Below are 17758 nucleotides of genomic sequence, written 5' to 3'. Positions count from 1 at the left end.
GGCAGTGGGACCAGGGACAGCAATCTCAGACCAGGGAGTCAGGGAAGGGTGGCTGCAGGAAAATCTTCAGGGTGAGCACCTCCCTTTTCTAACCTTTCCTCTTTTCTTCCTGCCTGTGGTCCTACAGTGGTATGCCTCAAAATCACCTGGGGCTGTTTAAAAGTGCCGAATCCAGACTCTAGTACCATTGATAGGGATCAGGAGAGTCTTCAGGAGAATCCAAGAATACATCTTCCATCTTCCGAACAAGCACCAATTGTTTTTGTTGTTTTTGTTTTGTTTTGTTTCCAAATGCTGAGTAAATTTTTTATTTGTTCTTTTTTGATATACATGACAGTAGCGTGTGTTCTGAAATATTATACATACATGGAGTGTAATGTAGTCTAATAAGATCCCATTCTTGTGGTTGTGCATGTGTGGAGTTTCACTGGTTGTGTATTCATACATGAACATAGGAAAGTGATGTCTGATTCATTCTGCTCTTTCCTGTTCCCATTCTCCCTCCCTTCTCTTCATTCCTCAATGAACTTCTATTTTTTTTTCCTTCCCCCAACCCTTTATTGTGTGTTAGCATCCATATATCAGAGAGAACATTTGGCCTTTGGTTTGGGGGGACTGGCTTATTTCACGTAGCATGGTAGCCTCCAGTTCCACCCATGTACTGGCAAACGCCACAATTCCAGCCTTCTTTATGGCTGAGTAAGCACCCAGGTTCTTTTGAGCCTAACCTCAGAGAAATACAACCTCACAGTATTGACATATGGCTCACTGGGCCAGTAAAAAGATCACTGTTTACAATGAACTCTCGTTCTCCACTTGGAAGGGCCCAACAGTTTTCCTGCTGGTCAAGGTTGAAGGCACTGCCTGCCTGCTTACCCAGAGGCACATGTCATCTCTGTTTTATAAACTCTGGACCAATTACAATATCTGTACTAAAAATGCATGCCTCCGGTGCTAGGAACTCATCACAGCCAATGCTGAAGGCAAGGTCCAGACTGTAAGCTCTGAAGTACATATTCCAGGGTTTGAGATTTGTCATGGGCTACCAGCACATCTGTTAGAGCCTGGGTTTTTTTGTTTGTTTGTTGTTTTGTTTTTTGACTGTGTATGAGCAGTCGCTAAAGATAAGTAAGATGCTTAAGCTCACAAAAAGATCACATAGCCGATCCGTGGCTCACCTGACAAAACTCTCTGAGTCTCTAAATGATTTTCAAGATGAAAACAAAATTTAACATGTTGTTCAAGCCCCCAGTGGTCTCACGGTTGGTTATTTCCCTCCAGCCTCAACCTCACCCCTATCCCACACCCATACCACTCTCCAGTTTCCTAAATGTATACTCTGGCCTCAACCCTTCTGCCCACGACTCTGCCCTTGCCTCTTCTCCCCTCATGTCACATCACCTAGCCTCAGTCACAGCCATGTCCATTGGTCCTTCGACCTCACCTGAAGGGTAACTTCTGCAGGAAAACATTGCTGATTGGTCTGGTGTGAATGAGGTACCTTTCATGGCTCAGCACCCTCCCTTGACAGCACAGTCGGCTCACATGTCCTGGGCATCTTGTAGTCCATTTCCTCCACTCAATCAAGAGCTCACTGTGGGCAGGGCCTACTTGTTTTGTCTCTGAATCTCCAGTATTTGGAATGCAATGGGTGCTCTGTAAAGGTCTGATTAATGAAGAAAAAAGCAGATCCTTAAAATATGCACCAAATTCATTCATAACCAAGAATGGTTCCATCTTAACAGTTAGATGGCAAAAAGGGAATAAGACCAGGACTGTATCATCACCAGGATTTCCCCACGAGGATAGTCCAACTGCAGAACAAGTCTCTGTGTGAGGGTGAGCAGCTCAGCAGTGCACCCTCCAGAGGGCCCCAGGTAACTCAGAATTGATCCAGACCAGCTAGAAAATCCAGGTGTGGCTGAATCACAACAGGAGGGGATCCAAGGACTAGGAACATGGCTCAGTGGTAGAATGTTTGCCTGACATATATGAGGCCTGGGTTTGATCCCCAGGACTGCAAAGACAAAAAGAAAAAGTTCATGAGGAGATTCAACTGGTAAAATTAATGGCCATCTGGTTGAATCATTCAATAATTATTTACTAAGCACCTACTCTGTTTTAAGTTTTAAATTCAGAATAATAAAAACTAATAGATAAAAGCTAATGTCCTTGAGGGGATTACTTTTTAATTGTGGAAGGAAACTAATAAAAAAGATAATGTGTTATGTTAGATGGTAACAAGACTATGGAGAAAAGGGGAACAAGGGTGGGAAGTGGGAAGAGGGTTACTGGTTTAAGTAGAGTGATCCACAAAGGCAAAACTGAGAAGATGATATTTGGATCCACACTCTGAAGGAGGGAAAGAGGAGAGAGCATGTGCAAAGGCCCTGAGCATACTCATGAACACCCAGAAGGAAGTGCATCTAGAAAGGAGTGATAGGAAAGGAAAGCAACTGGAGATATAGTCAGACCATGTAGGAACTGATTCGACTCCACAGAAAGGGCTGGGACAGAAACCTCGACCAGGCAGCTGGAGTGGTAGGGTTCAGAGTCTGAACCCAAGGAACTGAGAGCCTAAGGAACTGTGTAAACTGGTGTCCTGGCTCATAGCTCCTTGGGGGTTTCAGTCTAGGAAAGGAGCTCCCTGGAGAAAATATCAGTCAATTCTAGAAGTTGGGAAAAAGAGGCAGACATGAATCACATTGGTTAGAAGAGCAGACTTTAGAATCACGGTGCTGCATTTAAAGTCCACTTGACACATGCCCCTGGGCTCGTGCCTTAATCCCTGACCCAGTGAAATAATGTATCTGGCAGAGTGCCCGGCAAAGAACATGCACCAAATAATGCACATCATACTAGAAGGTTTATTACCAGGTTACTGGATCCCAAATCAGAGATGAGCCGTTAGAAGGAACATTGCCACCTCTGTTGCCCTCAGTAGGATTGGCTCAGAAACCAGGGTGAACATGAGGCTCTGGGAAGGCCACCAGCAGACAGCTGGAAGAACTGGGGACAACAGAGCAAGGGGACCGTCAGGCTGGTGATGTTCCTTCACTGTAGATCTGACAGCCTGGAGATGGCTTACCTAGCACTTACTGCCCTAGAGTGACCCTTGTCCTGAGTGCCAGGGACTTCCCAGTTTTAGCACTGAAACTAGACCCCCTCTTGTTGATATGTAAATGACCTCTACCTTGGTTCCTGAACTCCAGGGTTATTTAGGAATTCCTAGAATGCTTATTAACTGTCACACTCCTAAGCCCTGACCTCTATAGATTGACCTTGGGGTTATGGGGGTAGATCCCAGGGAATCCATATCTTTAGGATGGCTCCATAGATTCTGTGGTGGGTGGCCCACAGGGCACACTGCAGAATCACTGTCCTACAAGAAATCGCAGCATCCGTGTGTTCACAGAGAACTTCCTCGCTAGGCAGCCAGGAGACATATCCTGCATGTACCCTGTAGCCAACTAATGAGATTAGGGAGAACGTGGAAACTCAAAAGAACAAGCCCTCCTGATAGGCAGATAGTTTACTTAGGCAGTGACCACAGCCTAGAAGGGCGCCACCTGGTGGAGAACACTGCAACTCTGGTAATTGTGGAGGAACAGAGCACTTAGGAAAATACGAAAGTAGGACTGGCGACTGGCACACTGCACATCTGCTTTACCTCGCAGGATTAGCAGAAATCCCACCCCACCCCAGAGTGTCCCCTCCAATGGAGGGTTTGGTGACTCTAAAAATAATTATCATAATAAAGCCAAATAGATGTCCGTTAACTGAGAGTAAGCAGAGGGACTCAGATAAAATTGATAACATGCATTAGATACATTATTATGAGAGGCCACAAAAGAAACCAGGAATAAAGCAATGCTTCTAGGGGCTTATTTAAGTCAGCTGGGCCCCTCCCTCAGAGTTTGGGATTCAGCAGCTCTGGGCTGCAGCCCAAGAATCTGTATTTCTATACAAGTTCCCAGGTGATGCTGACATTGCTGGTCTGGGAATCACACCGGTTAATTTTTTTAAATGTCTATTAATTTGCAGGCAATAAATCTCTCCACATCCATATCTACTTTCTCACCTTGCTTCCAAGTTGACCCCGCCCTAAAAGAAATCAAAACCAGCTTAAATAATAAGAGAATATACTGGCTTATTCATCTAGCAGCTCAGCAGGCTTCAGAGACAGGGGCTGCAGCCCAACTGGCCTGCAGTGCCCTTGATCCTCTCTTCATTTTTGAGGTGGCTTCAACTCCCTGATGGAGGAAAGGTGGCCGCAGGAATCCCGTTCTTCAGGACTCTCCCCCAAGCTCTGTCAGGACCCAGGAAGCCAGATCCAGCTGCCCCAGAAAGCCAGTCTTCACCACCCTCCACCCCTGCTGAACAAGGTCACATGCACATCCTGACCCAGTCAAGGACAAGAGAAGTCAGTATTATGTTTTAGTACAAACCATTCTACCCATTTAGCTGTTTCTGGGTGGAAGGAGGATAAATGCCTTGAGAAAAGTCAGATTCTTCTAGGCAGAAAGAGAGCAAGACGACGAGCAGCCAGCCACCTGCAATGTGGGGAGGGAGGCATACTCTCCAAACCAAATGGCAAGTGACACCTGTAGTGTGCCAGTGTTGGGGGCAGGGAGTTCAGAAACCAGCCATACACAGATATCTCAGTGGCAGCATAGGTCCATCGGTGACAAGCAGGGTCTCTGTCACCAATCCCAAACTTAAAGCAGGGTTTTAACAATGATTTGGGTTTAACAAGAAGGAAAAGGAGGCTAGAAAGTGGAGGTGGCTGTCAGCCTGGGTAGTTTCTACGATAAAGGGCAAAAGATAGATGGAGCTATCAGAACTGAGGATCCTGAAGAAAGGTCTCAAGAAAAAAGAAGCCACTCAGTGATTTGAGGTTGAAGCACTCACTAGCGCACACCTGTAATGAGGCAGAAAGATTGCAAGTGCAAAGCCAGCCTCAGCAACTTAATGAGTCCCTAAGCAACTTAGCAAGACCCTGTCTCAAAAAAAAAAAAAAATGATCTGAAACTGAAGCACTAGATATGGGCAACAAGAGTGGTAACAGTATTTTAGGACTCTTACAAAATACAAAAATGTGGGCTATAAAGCTGTAATCCCTGCAGCTAAATTGGAGATTGGCAGGAACACAGTAGCTCCAGCTATAGGGTAAAGAAGCCCGTTGTGAGTCTACAGCATATAGTGATTAGGAAGAGAACTTAAAAAAAAAATCACCCCTGTACTATTATCTATGTGCTCGCCGGGCCTTGGTTTCCTCACCTAATAAAATGGAGTGATGAGAGTGCCCACCTCAGAGGGCAGGGGAGGGTTAAATGGGTTAGAATAAGTCAAGTGCTTTCAACAGTCCCTGTCTTACACGTGGTGTGTGCTGAGTAATTATTCGTGTTAGTCTGAGAATCCACTGCTACTCGCAGTCAGTACCCTGAGAGCTTTGTAATTGTAGCTATGATCATTCGAAAACACTCGCCTCAAGCCTAGCAATAAATAACTCTAAAGACCATTCTTGGATTTATTGAATGACTGAATACACATTATGTCTACATGAGCACTATATTCTATGAGAGGATTTAGAAAGATGAATCAGAAAAAGGACTTGACCCTTGAGACAGTAGAGAAGACCAACCCTGCATACAAATGATTCCATTGGGAGGGAGATCGAAATCCCTTAGGAAACAGGAAAAAGTAGTAAGTAGGTTGTTCAGAGAGGAGATGGTCACTTCAACTGAAAGACCAAGAATGATTTCAGAGGGTTTGGAAACATTTGGGGATTAAAGAAAAGATGACAATCTTAAAGAGAAGTCGCCATAATAATGTAATAGATTCATGCATTGCTGATCCACACCAAAAGAAAGGCCTTCACTTTGTATGTCATTCTTGTACATTTCATCATATCGGTTTTGTGTGCCTCTAAACATTTTGCAGGTATACAAAACCCAAAACACTCCTTAATAAGTAGTCAGCTTTGCTTTTTTAGAGTTAGCCTAACAAATGCTTCTAAACCAGGCTTGTGCTTTTTGACATGTACTACACACATACTAGATGTTCAAAACACATCTCCCTTGGGAGATTCATTACATTTCAAATTATACATGTCTGTTACAGCAGAGATCTGTTCTACCTTCCATGTATTTGTTATTGCTGCTTCTGAAACTTCCTTAAAGCCCCAAAGAGGTCTTAATCCCTGTCAAATGTTATTATGTTACCAACTTTTATGTAGTCTTGAAAGGGGTTGTTTATTTAGTTTCAGTGACTCCTTGTTACTGCCAAATATTATTTCATTTCAGCACAGATGTAAGGGGTCCAATGACTGGAATTATTTTACAGGCCTGACATTGTGGAGAGATGGATACCAGTTTAATTATGGACAGCTGAAAATGATCTAGAAGTCACCTGCTATGGATATTTATCATCATTACGAACTTCTCACCAAGCTGTGGTCCGAACGCTTTCATAACGTTCCATTTGTGTTACACAGACATCATGATCTATAGGAACCTGTATCTTCTGTCACCTTTAAATTTATGTAGAGACAGTTTAATATTGCTTGATTATTTTCTTTTCCTCTTCTCGGAGTGAGAAAATATGTTTCAGTCATTCATGTTCTTTTTTTTTTTTTTCCTTCCTCTTTCCCTCTGTTGCCTTCTCTCTCTGCTGCCTTCATCCTCCCAGCTGTTTTTCCAATTAAGCCTCATTGGAAATTATTCATTACTTAAAGAATGTGAATTGGATAGACTAGACGCATAAAGGATCAAGTAATTCAACAACTAAAATATAGTTGGCACTTAATAAATGCAGAAGGAATGAAGGAGGGAAGAGAGCAGAGGGACCCAGAAAGGAGGCGGATGGAATTGCAGAACGGTCTTCATAAAATTCCTGTTTCACCTTTTAGAAGACATCAAGAATAGCATGATTTCTGTTCCTCGCATTCTCTGCCTTGTACACAGCTCTGTAACAAAATATCTTCTTGCACCCTCTCTTTTTATCTCTACCTTCTCTACATGGATCTTGATTTGTCTCTGATTAGACAAAGGGTGAATGAAAGTATCAGCCAGGTTCCTTCCTACCAGCTGATAACAAAGTAAAGTTACTGGTTCATCTGCAAAACTGATCCAGGCTTCCGTGCTTTAAGTTTTAGGTTAGAGAAAAGAGCTACCTCCTCCTCTAAATTCTAAACTACCACATCTATTACTTATTACTTATTAAAATAATTTCATCAATCTCTGGTCCCTCTTTCTCTATAAAAAGGATAAAAATCTCAAAATACAGCTAACCCACTGGTATACATTTCAGGGTATTGACCTTCTCTCATCTTCAGACCTGGACTAGAAGGTCTTCAAAGACTCCAATTCTGTCCTGCATGTCTGGATAGCAGTAAGAGCTAACTTGAGTGAGGGATTACCATGCATATCATTCATTCACCCTGCTTAATCTTCATTTAGTCTTATTGAATTCTCAATATATTCTTGTGAAATTAGCAATATTCATATTCTCTTCCTATAAATCTTTCTGCTCTCAATAAAGGACAGTTTTGCCCCCACCCCCAGAAAACCTTTTGCAATTTCTGGAGATGCTTTTAGTCATCCCTGCTGAGTAGAAACCACAACTGCACTAACTATCCTGCAAAGCTCCTAGAATTACAAACAAAAAAATTACCTGACTCAAAATGTCAATAGTGCCCCTGTTGAGAAGATTTGCTGTAGATTCTTTTTTAAAAGGCTGAAGCTTAAAGTATTAAATATTTTGTCCAAGACTGTCCTGTGATGTTCGGGAAGACAGAAGTACAAACACAGCCTGTACTCTTGCACCAAGTTGCACACAAGCAGTTAATGGCTTCAGCAACTAGCCCATCACCCCTTGTATCAAAGGAACTAAAATTCCCCACATCGCACATAAAATGTTCTCTTTTCAATGATTTGCAGATCACCTTTTTCATCAAATGTGTAGAATCAGGCCCACAGAAAGTAACCTTCCACTCTGAACACTGATAAATTTGTTCACACAGAAACACATGCACATTGGGGCAATAATTAGTCTGACTTTTAAATCCATTAGCAGATATAACAAGTATAAGGCAAAAGCAAAGTGCATAAGCAAACAATCACACTACCTAAGCCATGAACTTTGAAGGTGGGCTACAGACCTGGTTTACAATAATGAATACTGTGCACATTTAACCTGATGAATATTGAATGATAAACATTATACCTTATGTTCTCCAGAGAGATAGAAGTGGTAAATAGTCATCTGTATTTATTTTAAAAGTGCTAATGGAAAAATCTTAGTTTTCTTCTTTTTTTAATTAATTCCTCAACAGGCACAAATATCAGGTTTTGACAGTATTTTTAGATTTAGAGCATCTTAAAATTTTTAATTATCCCTGAGGGCAGCTTTGCACACAAACATAAATTTTGTGCACACATATGCACATGCACACACATGCATGTAGAAACCTATATCCACATGTGATCCATCACACCTCCACAGGTCACACACATCATGCACAGACAGGCCCCGGTTCTTACACCCTGCAGCAAGTTTTCTTACTTTTTTCTCACAGACGGAAGAGTCTGCCCTAGCCACCCACACACTTTCTCTGGTCTTGAGCTCCTCTGACTCTGGCTGAAAGGAGGCTTCCAGTTTCTGTTAAGTGTCTTTTCCCTGAAAAACTTAGTTCTGGCATATATATGATGGCAACTCCAGGCAGTGAAACCAAGGCACCACAAAAACCAGAACTATGTTCACCCTCACAGCTGGACTCCAGTGCAGTTAAGTTATATGTTAGAGAGAAGAGCTACCTCCTACTCTAAATTTTAAACTACCACATCTATTACTTATTGCTTAAAATAATTTCATCAGTCACTTGTCCCTCTTATTCTACAGTAAGAACAAAATCTTGAAATACAGCTAACCCACTGGTATAAACTTCATTCAAAGTGTGTCATCAAGTTAAATCTTTTCCATTTTACTGGCAAGAGGGATTTAGAAAACAAATGGCATTGGGCAGCTAGAAGGGGTATACAGAGGTGTACAGAGAAAACTTTGCATTCTTCTATTTTTGCCCCATACTCCCATTAGTTACCTTCATTCAAGAGCAGATTTCTTGAGTGACCAGAAGCAATGATCCTAGCCTGCGAGCCATAGATTCTCATTGCTTCTCACTTTGAGCACTTATATGAATCTGAGTCTTAATAAATGTGTACAAACATCTCCTGCCATGATAAAATTTGCCAAGGATGGTGCTTTCAGTTTGGGGGTAAAATTAAAGGGACAACATAATGGGACTATTACATAAACCTAATTTTAAATAAAATACTTTTTTTAAAAAAAAAACTTTACACCATCATGTAGACTCTACCCTGACCAAAACAGCAACTAGTAGCGTTTAAATCTTAATCAATTTAAAAAAAAAAAAAAGAAGACATATTCAGTTCCTCAGTCTCACTAGCAATATTCAACTACTCAATAGACACCTGTGATCAGGGTCAGTCGCTACCATATTTACAGTATAGATAAAGAAAATTTCCACCCTCACTGAAAAATCTATCAGCACCAATACAGAATGAAGCTAGAGAATGCCCAATGTGGATCAGCGGATGGGGAAGCAGACATTTTCATTAATGTTGGTGAGGACAAAACAGCTATCAACAAAAATATGTATGCACTTAATAGAAAGCAAAATAGCCTATATGTCAACAGGAACTAGTTAAATAAATGGCCAAACACCCACACAAGAGAAGACTCTCCTGTCTACTACAGAATAACTACTTAACAAAACCCACCAGCAGAAAGCTGTGCTGGTTATGTTTTTATGTAAAAGCACAAGCCACAAATCATTCGACAATATGAATAGCATCATCCCATTAGTACAAAACATAAAAAGGATGTACATACATATGCTTAGGCATGTGTGGGGAATTGTGGAAGAGTGCACAAGAATTGGTGAACACTGATGGATGATTTCTAGGAAGAGGGATAGTGGAAGGAGTTGGGGTATACTTTCTTTTCACTAATGAAAAATGAGAACACTCCTCCTTTATTAAATCAATAATGTATTAAGGAGATGAGCTCCCTAAAAGAATATGACTAAAAAAAAAAAAAAAAAAAAGCAGAAGTCATTTTCTCTGTGTCAAAGCTGATTTGCTGCACCCTGTGCTAGTCTGGACTGAATCAGCTCTAGATTATGGATTCTGCTCCTGTTTGCTGAGGTCTTTATGTATCCAAGCCAATCCAAAGTCATTAACCCAAAGAAAATGGGTTAAATATGGAGTCAGACTTTGGGAATTATTACAGTTAACTGCAACAAACCCCAGTAGGCCAGTGGGATTCAAGGAAGGCTCTGAATCTAAAAGGTTCTTTTAGGGGAACTGGTGGCTACTTGGAGTTCCTGGAGGGAAATCTTCTCCCAGACTATTGCTCTTCTATCACCTTCCCCTGTTTAGTTCACACAGGTACACTTTGCTTTCTCCATCACCAAAGCCTATTCCACAAGAGACATGCAGGTCTTTGTACATCCTCAGAACTCACCTGGAATTGAATGTGCAGCAAATTAAGCAATGATTGAGACTGTTCCCTATTTCCTTACAAGCATACCAGGAAAATCAGGCAGAAATCCTCCTAGGAATCCATTCTTTCCATCCATTTACACATCCATCCATCCATCCATTGGTTTTCATGGGAATGTGTGAAGCATTTCTCTTTTTAAAAATTTATTCTTTTTAGATAAACATGACAGTAGAGTACAATTTAACATAATAACACAAACATGTAGTACATTTTATCCTAATTGGGATCCCATTCTTGTGGTTGTACATGATGTGGAGATTTATTGTGGTGTATTCATGTATGTACATAGGAAAGTTGTGTGCAGTTCATTCCACTGTCTTTCCTATTCCTATTCCTCCTCCCTTCCCTTCATTCCCGTTTATCTGTTCTATTATAACAGCTCAATTCACAACAGCTAAACTATGGAGCCAGTCTAGGTGCCTTTCAACAGATGAATGGATAAAGAAAATGTTGTATATAGATACAATGGAATACTACTCAGTCATACAAAGAATAACTTTATGACATTAGCCAGTAAATTGATGGATCCAGAAACGAAAGTGCTCAATGAAATAAGCCAATCCCGCCCCAAGAAAGTTGAAAGTTCTCTCTGATGTGCAGATGTTAACCCACAGTAAGGGGAGCAAGATGAATAGAAGTTCTGTGTGAAGAATGTCTAAGCACCGGGTAGGCAGACATTTGTGCTTACTAATGGGAGAAGGATTGGTTTAAAGGGGAAGGAGAAGGTACTAGTGTGTGTGGGTAGACTGGAACCCCAGCCAAGGAAATCATTTTTAGTGTACTCTGAATCACAAACATTCTAAGAGAAAGAGAATACCTACAAAACAAATATCTTCACACAATAAACAGGTCTTTCTTCCCCAACTACGCTCTTTGAGACTTAATTTTTTCCTGCAGCCATCTTTCTCAGAACAGACCACCTTTGGTCACTAGGCCCAGAACCTCCCCAGTCCTGGCAGGCCCTTCCGCCCGGTTCCCTGACCTGAGGAGGTCCAGGGACTCTCAGGCTTTACCTGGCAAGTTTTCACCATTTTAATGAGTCCCATATGCCCATAAGACTAGTGGGGGTTTTATTTTTGTTTTTGTTTTTTTAGTCTCTAACTCAAGCCAGGCACACTTACTAGATATTTTAGCCCGACGAGTATCCAGGCTTTAACCCACTTAAGATGGTATTTCTGCCTAATTAGGGAAACAGATTTTTGTCCAGTTAGTCCCCACCCACTGCCAGCTCACCATTTTCCCGTGTGCCCTTCTTCCCCCACCTCTCGCCTTTGGAAGCTTGCTGCATGTACTGCACACATGTGCACACACTCACTCAGGCACATTGACTATAAACACTGGACAATCTACCAATGCTGGCAGGTTGAAGGTCTGATTGTTTTCCTTTTATTAATACAAGTAAGCCCAGGGAGGGAAAGTTCTTCTGGAATGTTGTGTGAGAAGGTACATTTACTCTTAAATTCCATCTCTTCTTCAATTTTTAATTCCCTTAAAGACATCGTTTGCGAAGGTCCCCCTGAGAATTTGTATTTTTTTCATCTGAGACCAAACTACTGACCAGGTGGAATTATGAATTATGGGGTGTGAGATGAAAATATTTTCAATGGAAATTAATTTGAACACCTCTTTCTTTGTCTGCCTCTCCTGAATATGATCCATGCATCATGGACATTTCCAGTCTCAGATTTTAGTTCAGTCCAGACTTTCATTTTTGTTAGTTATCTCAACATTGCAGCATCAAAAGTGGCATTTGTGAAAATAAACAAATAAAATTAAAATTTTTTTAAAAAGTGGCATTTGTGGGTGTCAAGTCTCACTGGCGCAGCCATGGGGAGGACAGGTTTTCCGAGCCTCTGCCATTGCTAATGGGCAAGCTGGCCTCCATGTGGGCTGCCCTGGCTATCTGAGAGGAAGAAGAGTCTCTCCACGCCCTCCTCACTGCTACCTCACCCTGCCCCCTGCAATCCCTCTGTGTCCACACATCAGGACAACACAGGTTCCCACAATACCAGTGACATTCTCCATAGCCTATGTCCCCAGATCATGGCAGGATGTCACTGTTACTTTTAAACCATCCCAGTTCTGTTCTGATCAACACTAACAGACAAGAAATAGCTTCTCTGGCCTATAAAATACCTTTCTGTGGGTATGTTTTGTCATACTTTGAATGCATTTTAACTCAGTCAGGTAACATGCATAGACTCCTGGACACAAGGGGATAGAAAACACCTCCAAAGACATCCCATCCATCACCATGACTGCAGGCAGCCTTCACCCAAGCTCCCGTTCCCCCAGCACAGGTGAATATCCTGTTTTCACAGATCATCAGAAGAAAAGACTCCACAACTTCTCTTGGGTACCCCACTCCAGGGTTGACTTCCCTTCAACACTGTCATTAACTTTGTGGTATAGGGAATCACTCCATGCTAGGCTGCCATGAGCTTTCAGAACTCAAATTTGAATATTCAGGACCAGATGTCACAAAGCAGCCTGATTGTCAGCATGCTGTTTAGCTGGTATTAAAAAATTCCATTTCAAACCAAATATTGATGTCTACTCTCGGGGTTGGATCAAGCCACAGAGACTTTATTTTGCAGTGAGTGCCTGACATGTGGTCCCCTTAGGATTCCCTTCCACCTTGAATCTGGTTGCCATTAAATGGTGGGGTTCTGCAGGTGTCCTGTTAGTTTTCCCCCTCACAGAAATCACAGATATCATGTCCCTTTCCCTAAATCCTGTTAGCAGACACAGAAGTGCCATGAAAGCAAAGCACTGTGCTTTCTGCAGAGTGCCGACTTAGACACACACAAAGCTTTCTGACTCTTGGTTTGTTCCTCTGGTTTTTAGCAAAGGTGGTTTTGAAGGAATCCTTCCCCTTGCCTTCCTATTCTGCTATGCAATTTGGGAAACCCCTTTGTGGTCTCTGAGAGGTCCAGTTACATTTTGGCACATGATAATCCACAGGGCCTTCTGCAGTTAGAAACGAAATACACACCTCCCTCTTTCCGCTATTTCCCTTGGCAAAGGGGAAAGTCAAAGGAACTGGACCAGTCATAGAAAGCCCTGACCAAGAACCAGTGGAAACCTCAGACAAGACACAGCCCGAAAGATGCAGTGCACGCGGTCATTGTCTGAGACTCTGGGCCTGAAATTGACACCATATGCGCCCCAAGGAGTGACTGCTGGGGGCGGGGGTGGGGGGACCATGTCAGAACATTTTAGTAACACCTAATTCATCCCAAGGTTATAAATAAATATGATGCTCGCTTAAAAACAAAAGCTGAAAAATACTCTAACTAGATTATTCCTGTGACAGTCCTTCAGGCAGAGGTGAACTTTATTAGGGAGACAACATGAATAAAGAGAAACACGTAACAACTTTTATGGTATATTTTACGTGATTTTATTTTTTTTGCAGTAAATAAAGTGGTTATAGGGCTCCAAGGAAAAGGGCCCAGATGTTAGAGAGTTGTGTGAAATTTAGGGGAAACAAGCTGTAAAAAACACACTCATAAAACAGGCTGTCAGTGGCCCACATCTGGACAATACAGCTGTATGTTCCTAGTGGCTGTCGTCACCCAAAGAAAACTCAATAACCTTGTTTCACCCCAATTAGGCTGCATACCAACAGGATCAACATTAAGTTCCAAGGGGGGAGCAGCATTCGTAAGGCACCTCTGTGTCAAGCAGCTTTTATCTTTCATTTGAATTTGGTCACCGAGAAATAAAAGACTGCTAACATAGTCATTTCCACTTTTATAAAAACCCTGTTTAATTTATAATGTCCTAATAAGTCAAAGTCTGACAGTTTGGACTACTGGCTATGCCAAACAACAAAAGACTTTCTGTACCCTGAAAGTGACCCGTCAGTCATCCCAAAATGGATGTCTGTCTTAACCCTGACCTTCTTTGGAAGTCAGTCTTGAGTCTAACACCACTGTGGGAAGCACTCTACGTTATTGGGGGGAAAGGTTGATATTCAGGCTGCCCAATCTATTTAAAGTAGAGGGTAAATGCCCCTCTCGATGGCATTTGGTATTTTTTTTTCTTTTTTCTTTTCTTGTCTATTTTTTTTTTTTGGTTATTATTAAGGCACCTATCTTAGCAGTAAGATGAATATTACAAAACATAAAATACCCTTTTTCTTTTAATCAACAGACTGTGGCAAAGGTTATAAAATGTCACTTTTCCTAATAATTATATTTCTTCATAGGTATTAGTGGCAGCGAAAACAATTATGGACAGTGGAGAAAATTTAACCCTACCACTGGTAGGAAAACTCTTGAAATTCCAACTTCTCCAGATTAAATTAAAAGACCAACAGAGACGGGAAAATGAAAAGAAGGTACCGTATGGCACGGTAGGTCATCTACAGAGGACAAGCAGTGAATGAAACTGAGCCAGGTTTTTACAGAAGCACTTCCTTTCTTCTTAAGCCACCATTAAGTGTTACCAGGCAAATTCAGCTGTCACTTCTACTTCTTAGGGGAAAGGCGATCCACAGTTCTATTAGAGGAATTAGGTTGAATCCATTAAAAATAAATCCCCCCTACGTATGAAAATGACAGTATCAAGAACAAATGCTAAGGATTGTTTTTGTGCTAGTATATTTATATAATTGCAGCAAGGAAGGAATTCAGGAAATGGGAGTTAGGAGAAGGAAATGTATAAAAGGGGAAAAAAACTATCAAGTCAGAATCTAACCATTTAAATTATTTTATATGATATCCTATTGAATATCCTATTGAGTATCATATAAAATAATTTAAATAGTTAATTCTGATTTGAGGAATGCCTATTAAAATAGTAGGCATGTCTGCACCTTCATAATAAAGTGACTGTCAATTTTCATATCAAACATCTGATAATTTATTCACATGTGGATTTTTTAAATTTAATTTGCCTACAGAAAGCGATGGTTTTTTAAAAATTCACATTTGCATCTGAAAATATTCTAAGATACTTTTAACAAAGTGATGCCAGGTTCAAATCTATTTGCAATGATTATTTCTCAAAATAAAAATGCTTTTCTTAATTTTCCAAGTGAGGCTGAACTATTTTTGGAAAGCCAAATTCTTCTGTATATACATGTGCAATGTGTATGTGTTTGTGTGCATGCACATATGTATAGGAAATGAATTTGCATGTCATTTCTTTGTGATCTTAAGTGGAAGATGCAGAATCAATTAACAGAAAAAGAAAAAAGTGAATACACCCCAATAATACCTTCTTCACCTTTACAAGACCCCCTCATCTGGGTTTCCTATTTGAATTGGGCTCTTGACAGGATAATTGTAGACAGCAATAATAGTAATAATACCACTTTCTGTTTGCAATGTAAGGATTTTAAGTTTTTCAAAGATATTCCCCATATAGCCTCCATTAGTGTAGCACATTCTATCTCCAGGAAAATTTTGCTCATATGAATACAGTCAATGTTATACTTTTCCATCTATTGAAGCTCTTTCCATCATGTACAAAAGATATGTACCTTAAGAAATACTCAGGAAAGTTAAGACTTGGCAGAAGAAAAATTGGAAAATCTGAAACTAGTACAGTAACATCTATTTAAATTCCAATGTCATATGGAAATCTGAATTACAAAAAGTAGACTGCAAGTCTTGTGAAAATTGCTGCATTTTCTATGTGTTTTGTACTTTCCCACAGTACCTATAAATAGCATGCTAAAAAGTGTCAATTTACTTGTTTGCCACCGATTTTAAGTCAATAATTATTTTTTATAGGAGTAGTTTACTGATTTTGGCTAACAAACTTTAAGTAACAATAAACAATATTTTGGTTGCTTAGGAAAATTTTTAAAGCATGCAATGATATAATAATATTCTTGCACTATTATTTTGTTCAGCAAGTCTTTGAATTGTGAGCTATAATAATACTGTTATGAGATTCTAATGGTAGGGAAATAATATTAATTCATTTGTTGAAAATATGCAAGTCACAAGGAATTGGGGCTTGTACTCCAAATATTGAAGGAAAAATGTATTAGACCTAGTAAGAGAACTCTAAGCAATTAAGAGCCAACAATTACATAATCCAATTTAACATCTTCGTTAACTTTGGGTCCCCAATGCACCAGCCCCCAAATCTCTGAGTCAAAACCATATGAGTAGGTGCTAAATAAATTGATGAAAACTGATTGGAATAGAATACTCTCCAGAAAGTACTCTTAGAAAGGAGAGATGAAAGGACTTGTTTGCAAAATGATGTAATCTATGTTCATTTCAACAACTCTGCCTAAGAGGTCAGTTGGAACAATTGAGGTTAATGCTTATCAGCCCTGGGTTTGGCAGAAAGAAAAATAAAGTATGTAAAACTGATATCATGCTGTACATTAGAAAATGAATAAAGAAAGGGAAAAGGAAAGAAGACTTTACTCAACCTCTTCCTCTTTCCTGAGCCTAGGACAAGATTCTGTGATTCCTCCAAGGCAAGGAACTGAAGCTTGGGCTTTTGAATCACAACAAGAAGGTTATATAGGTTTTTCCTTTCAAATGCTAATCACATCATATTGCTTACTTTTGCACAAACAGAGATTGTTTTCTATCTTCTGGGTTTAATTTTCAGAATTGAATTTTTAAGAATAAATGCATTAAAAGTATCCATAGTGACAATTATAGAAACTGTTAGGGAGAAGGCAAGGACAAAAATATCTAATATAAGTAGCTTCCTATTCTTTTTCCCCAGAAGAACAAATGTGATACATCACTATATATTTGATCCTGTTTTAATAGATAAAAACTTTTCTTAAAACTATGACAAATAATAGTTTCAATTGCCAAATACGGTGAAGATGTTATTTTAGACTCCAGTAAGTTGAATAACTTAGAACACTTTACTCTGGCGTATGCTTAGCATTGCTTTTGCTTTCTGCTTTGCGAGAAAGCTTGCTGGCTAATTAATATTTTAAAAAATACAAGGAAAGAGACTTTTGAGAACAGTTTCAAAGCCTTTAGCATGGGAATTTGGAGGACACAAATGCCAGCCTCTAATAGGAAATAAGTTCAATCTATTTGAAAACATTTATCTACTTGATATAATATAACTCCCCATCACTTACTTCCAAATATGTATATCATATTCTGTAAATATATTTTATTATTTCAGAATTTCTGAATCTGCCTCTTGTAAAATAATCCTAAATTAGTTAGATTTT

The 17758-nt window shown here is 40.2% G+C and overlaps 1 protein-coding gene across 1 annotated transcript in view; it reads left to right on the top strand.

The window, feature by feature from the left end:
* Nucleotides 1–17758, top strand: part of Spag17 (sperm associated antigen 17) — a 212384-nt gene that overhangs the window by 48733 nt on the left and 145893 nt on the right. The window contains exon 4 of the mRNA XM_027940326.2: nt 14798–14929. Coding sequence (XP_027796127.2) covers nt 14798–14929 — 132 coding nt within the window. The remainder of the gene's footprint in view (nt 1–14797; nt 14930–17758) is intronic.

Source organism: Marmota flaviventris, chromosome 10, assembly GCF_047511675.1.
Source record: "Marmota flaviventris isolate mMarFla1 chromosome 10, mMarFla1.hap1, whole genome shotgun sequence".
Lineage (NCBI taxonomy): Eukaryota > Metazoa > Chordata > Mammalia > Rodentia > Sciuridae > Marmota > Marmota flaviventris.
This window is presented reverse-complemented; position numbering and strand designations above follow the sequence as displayed.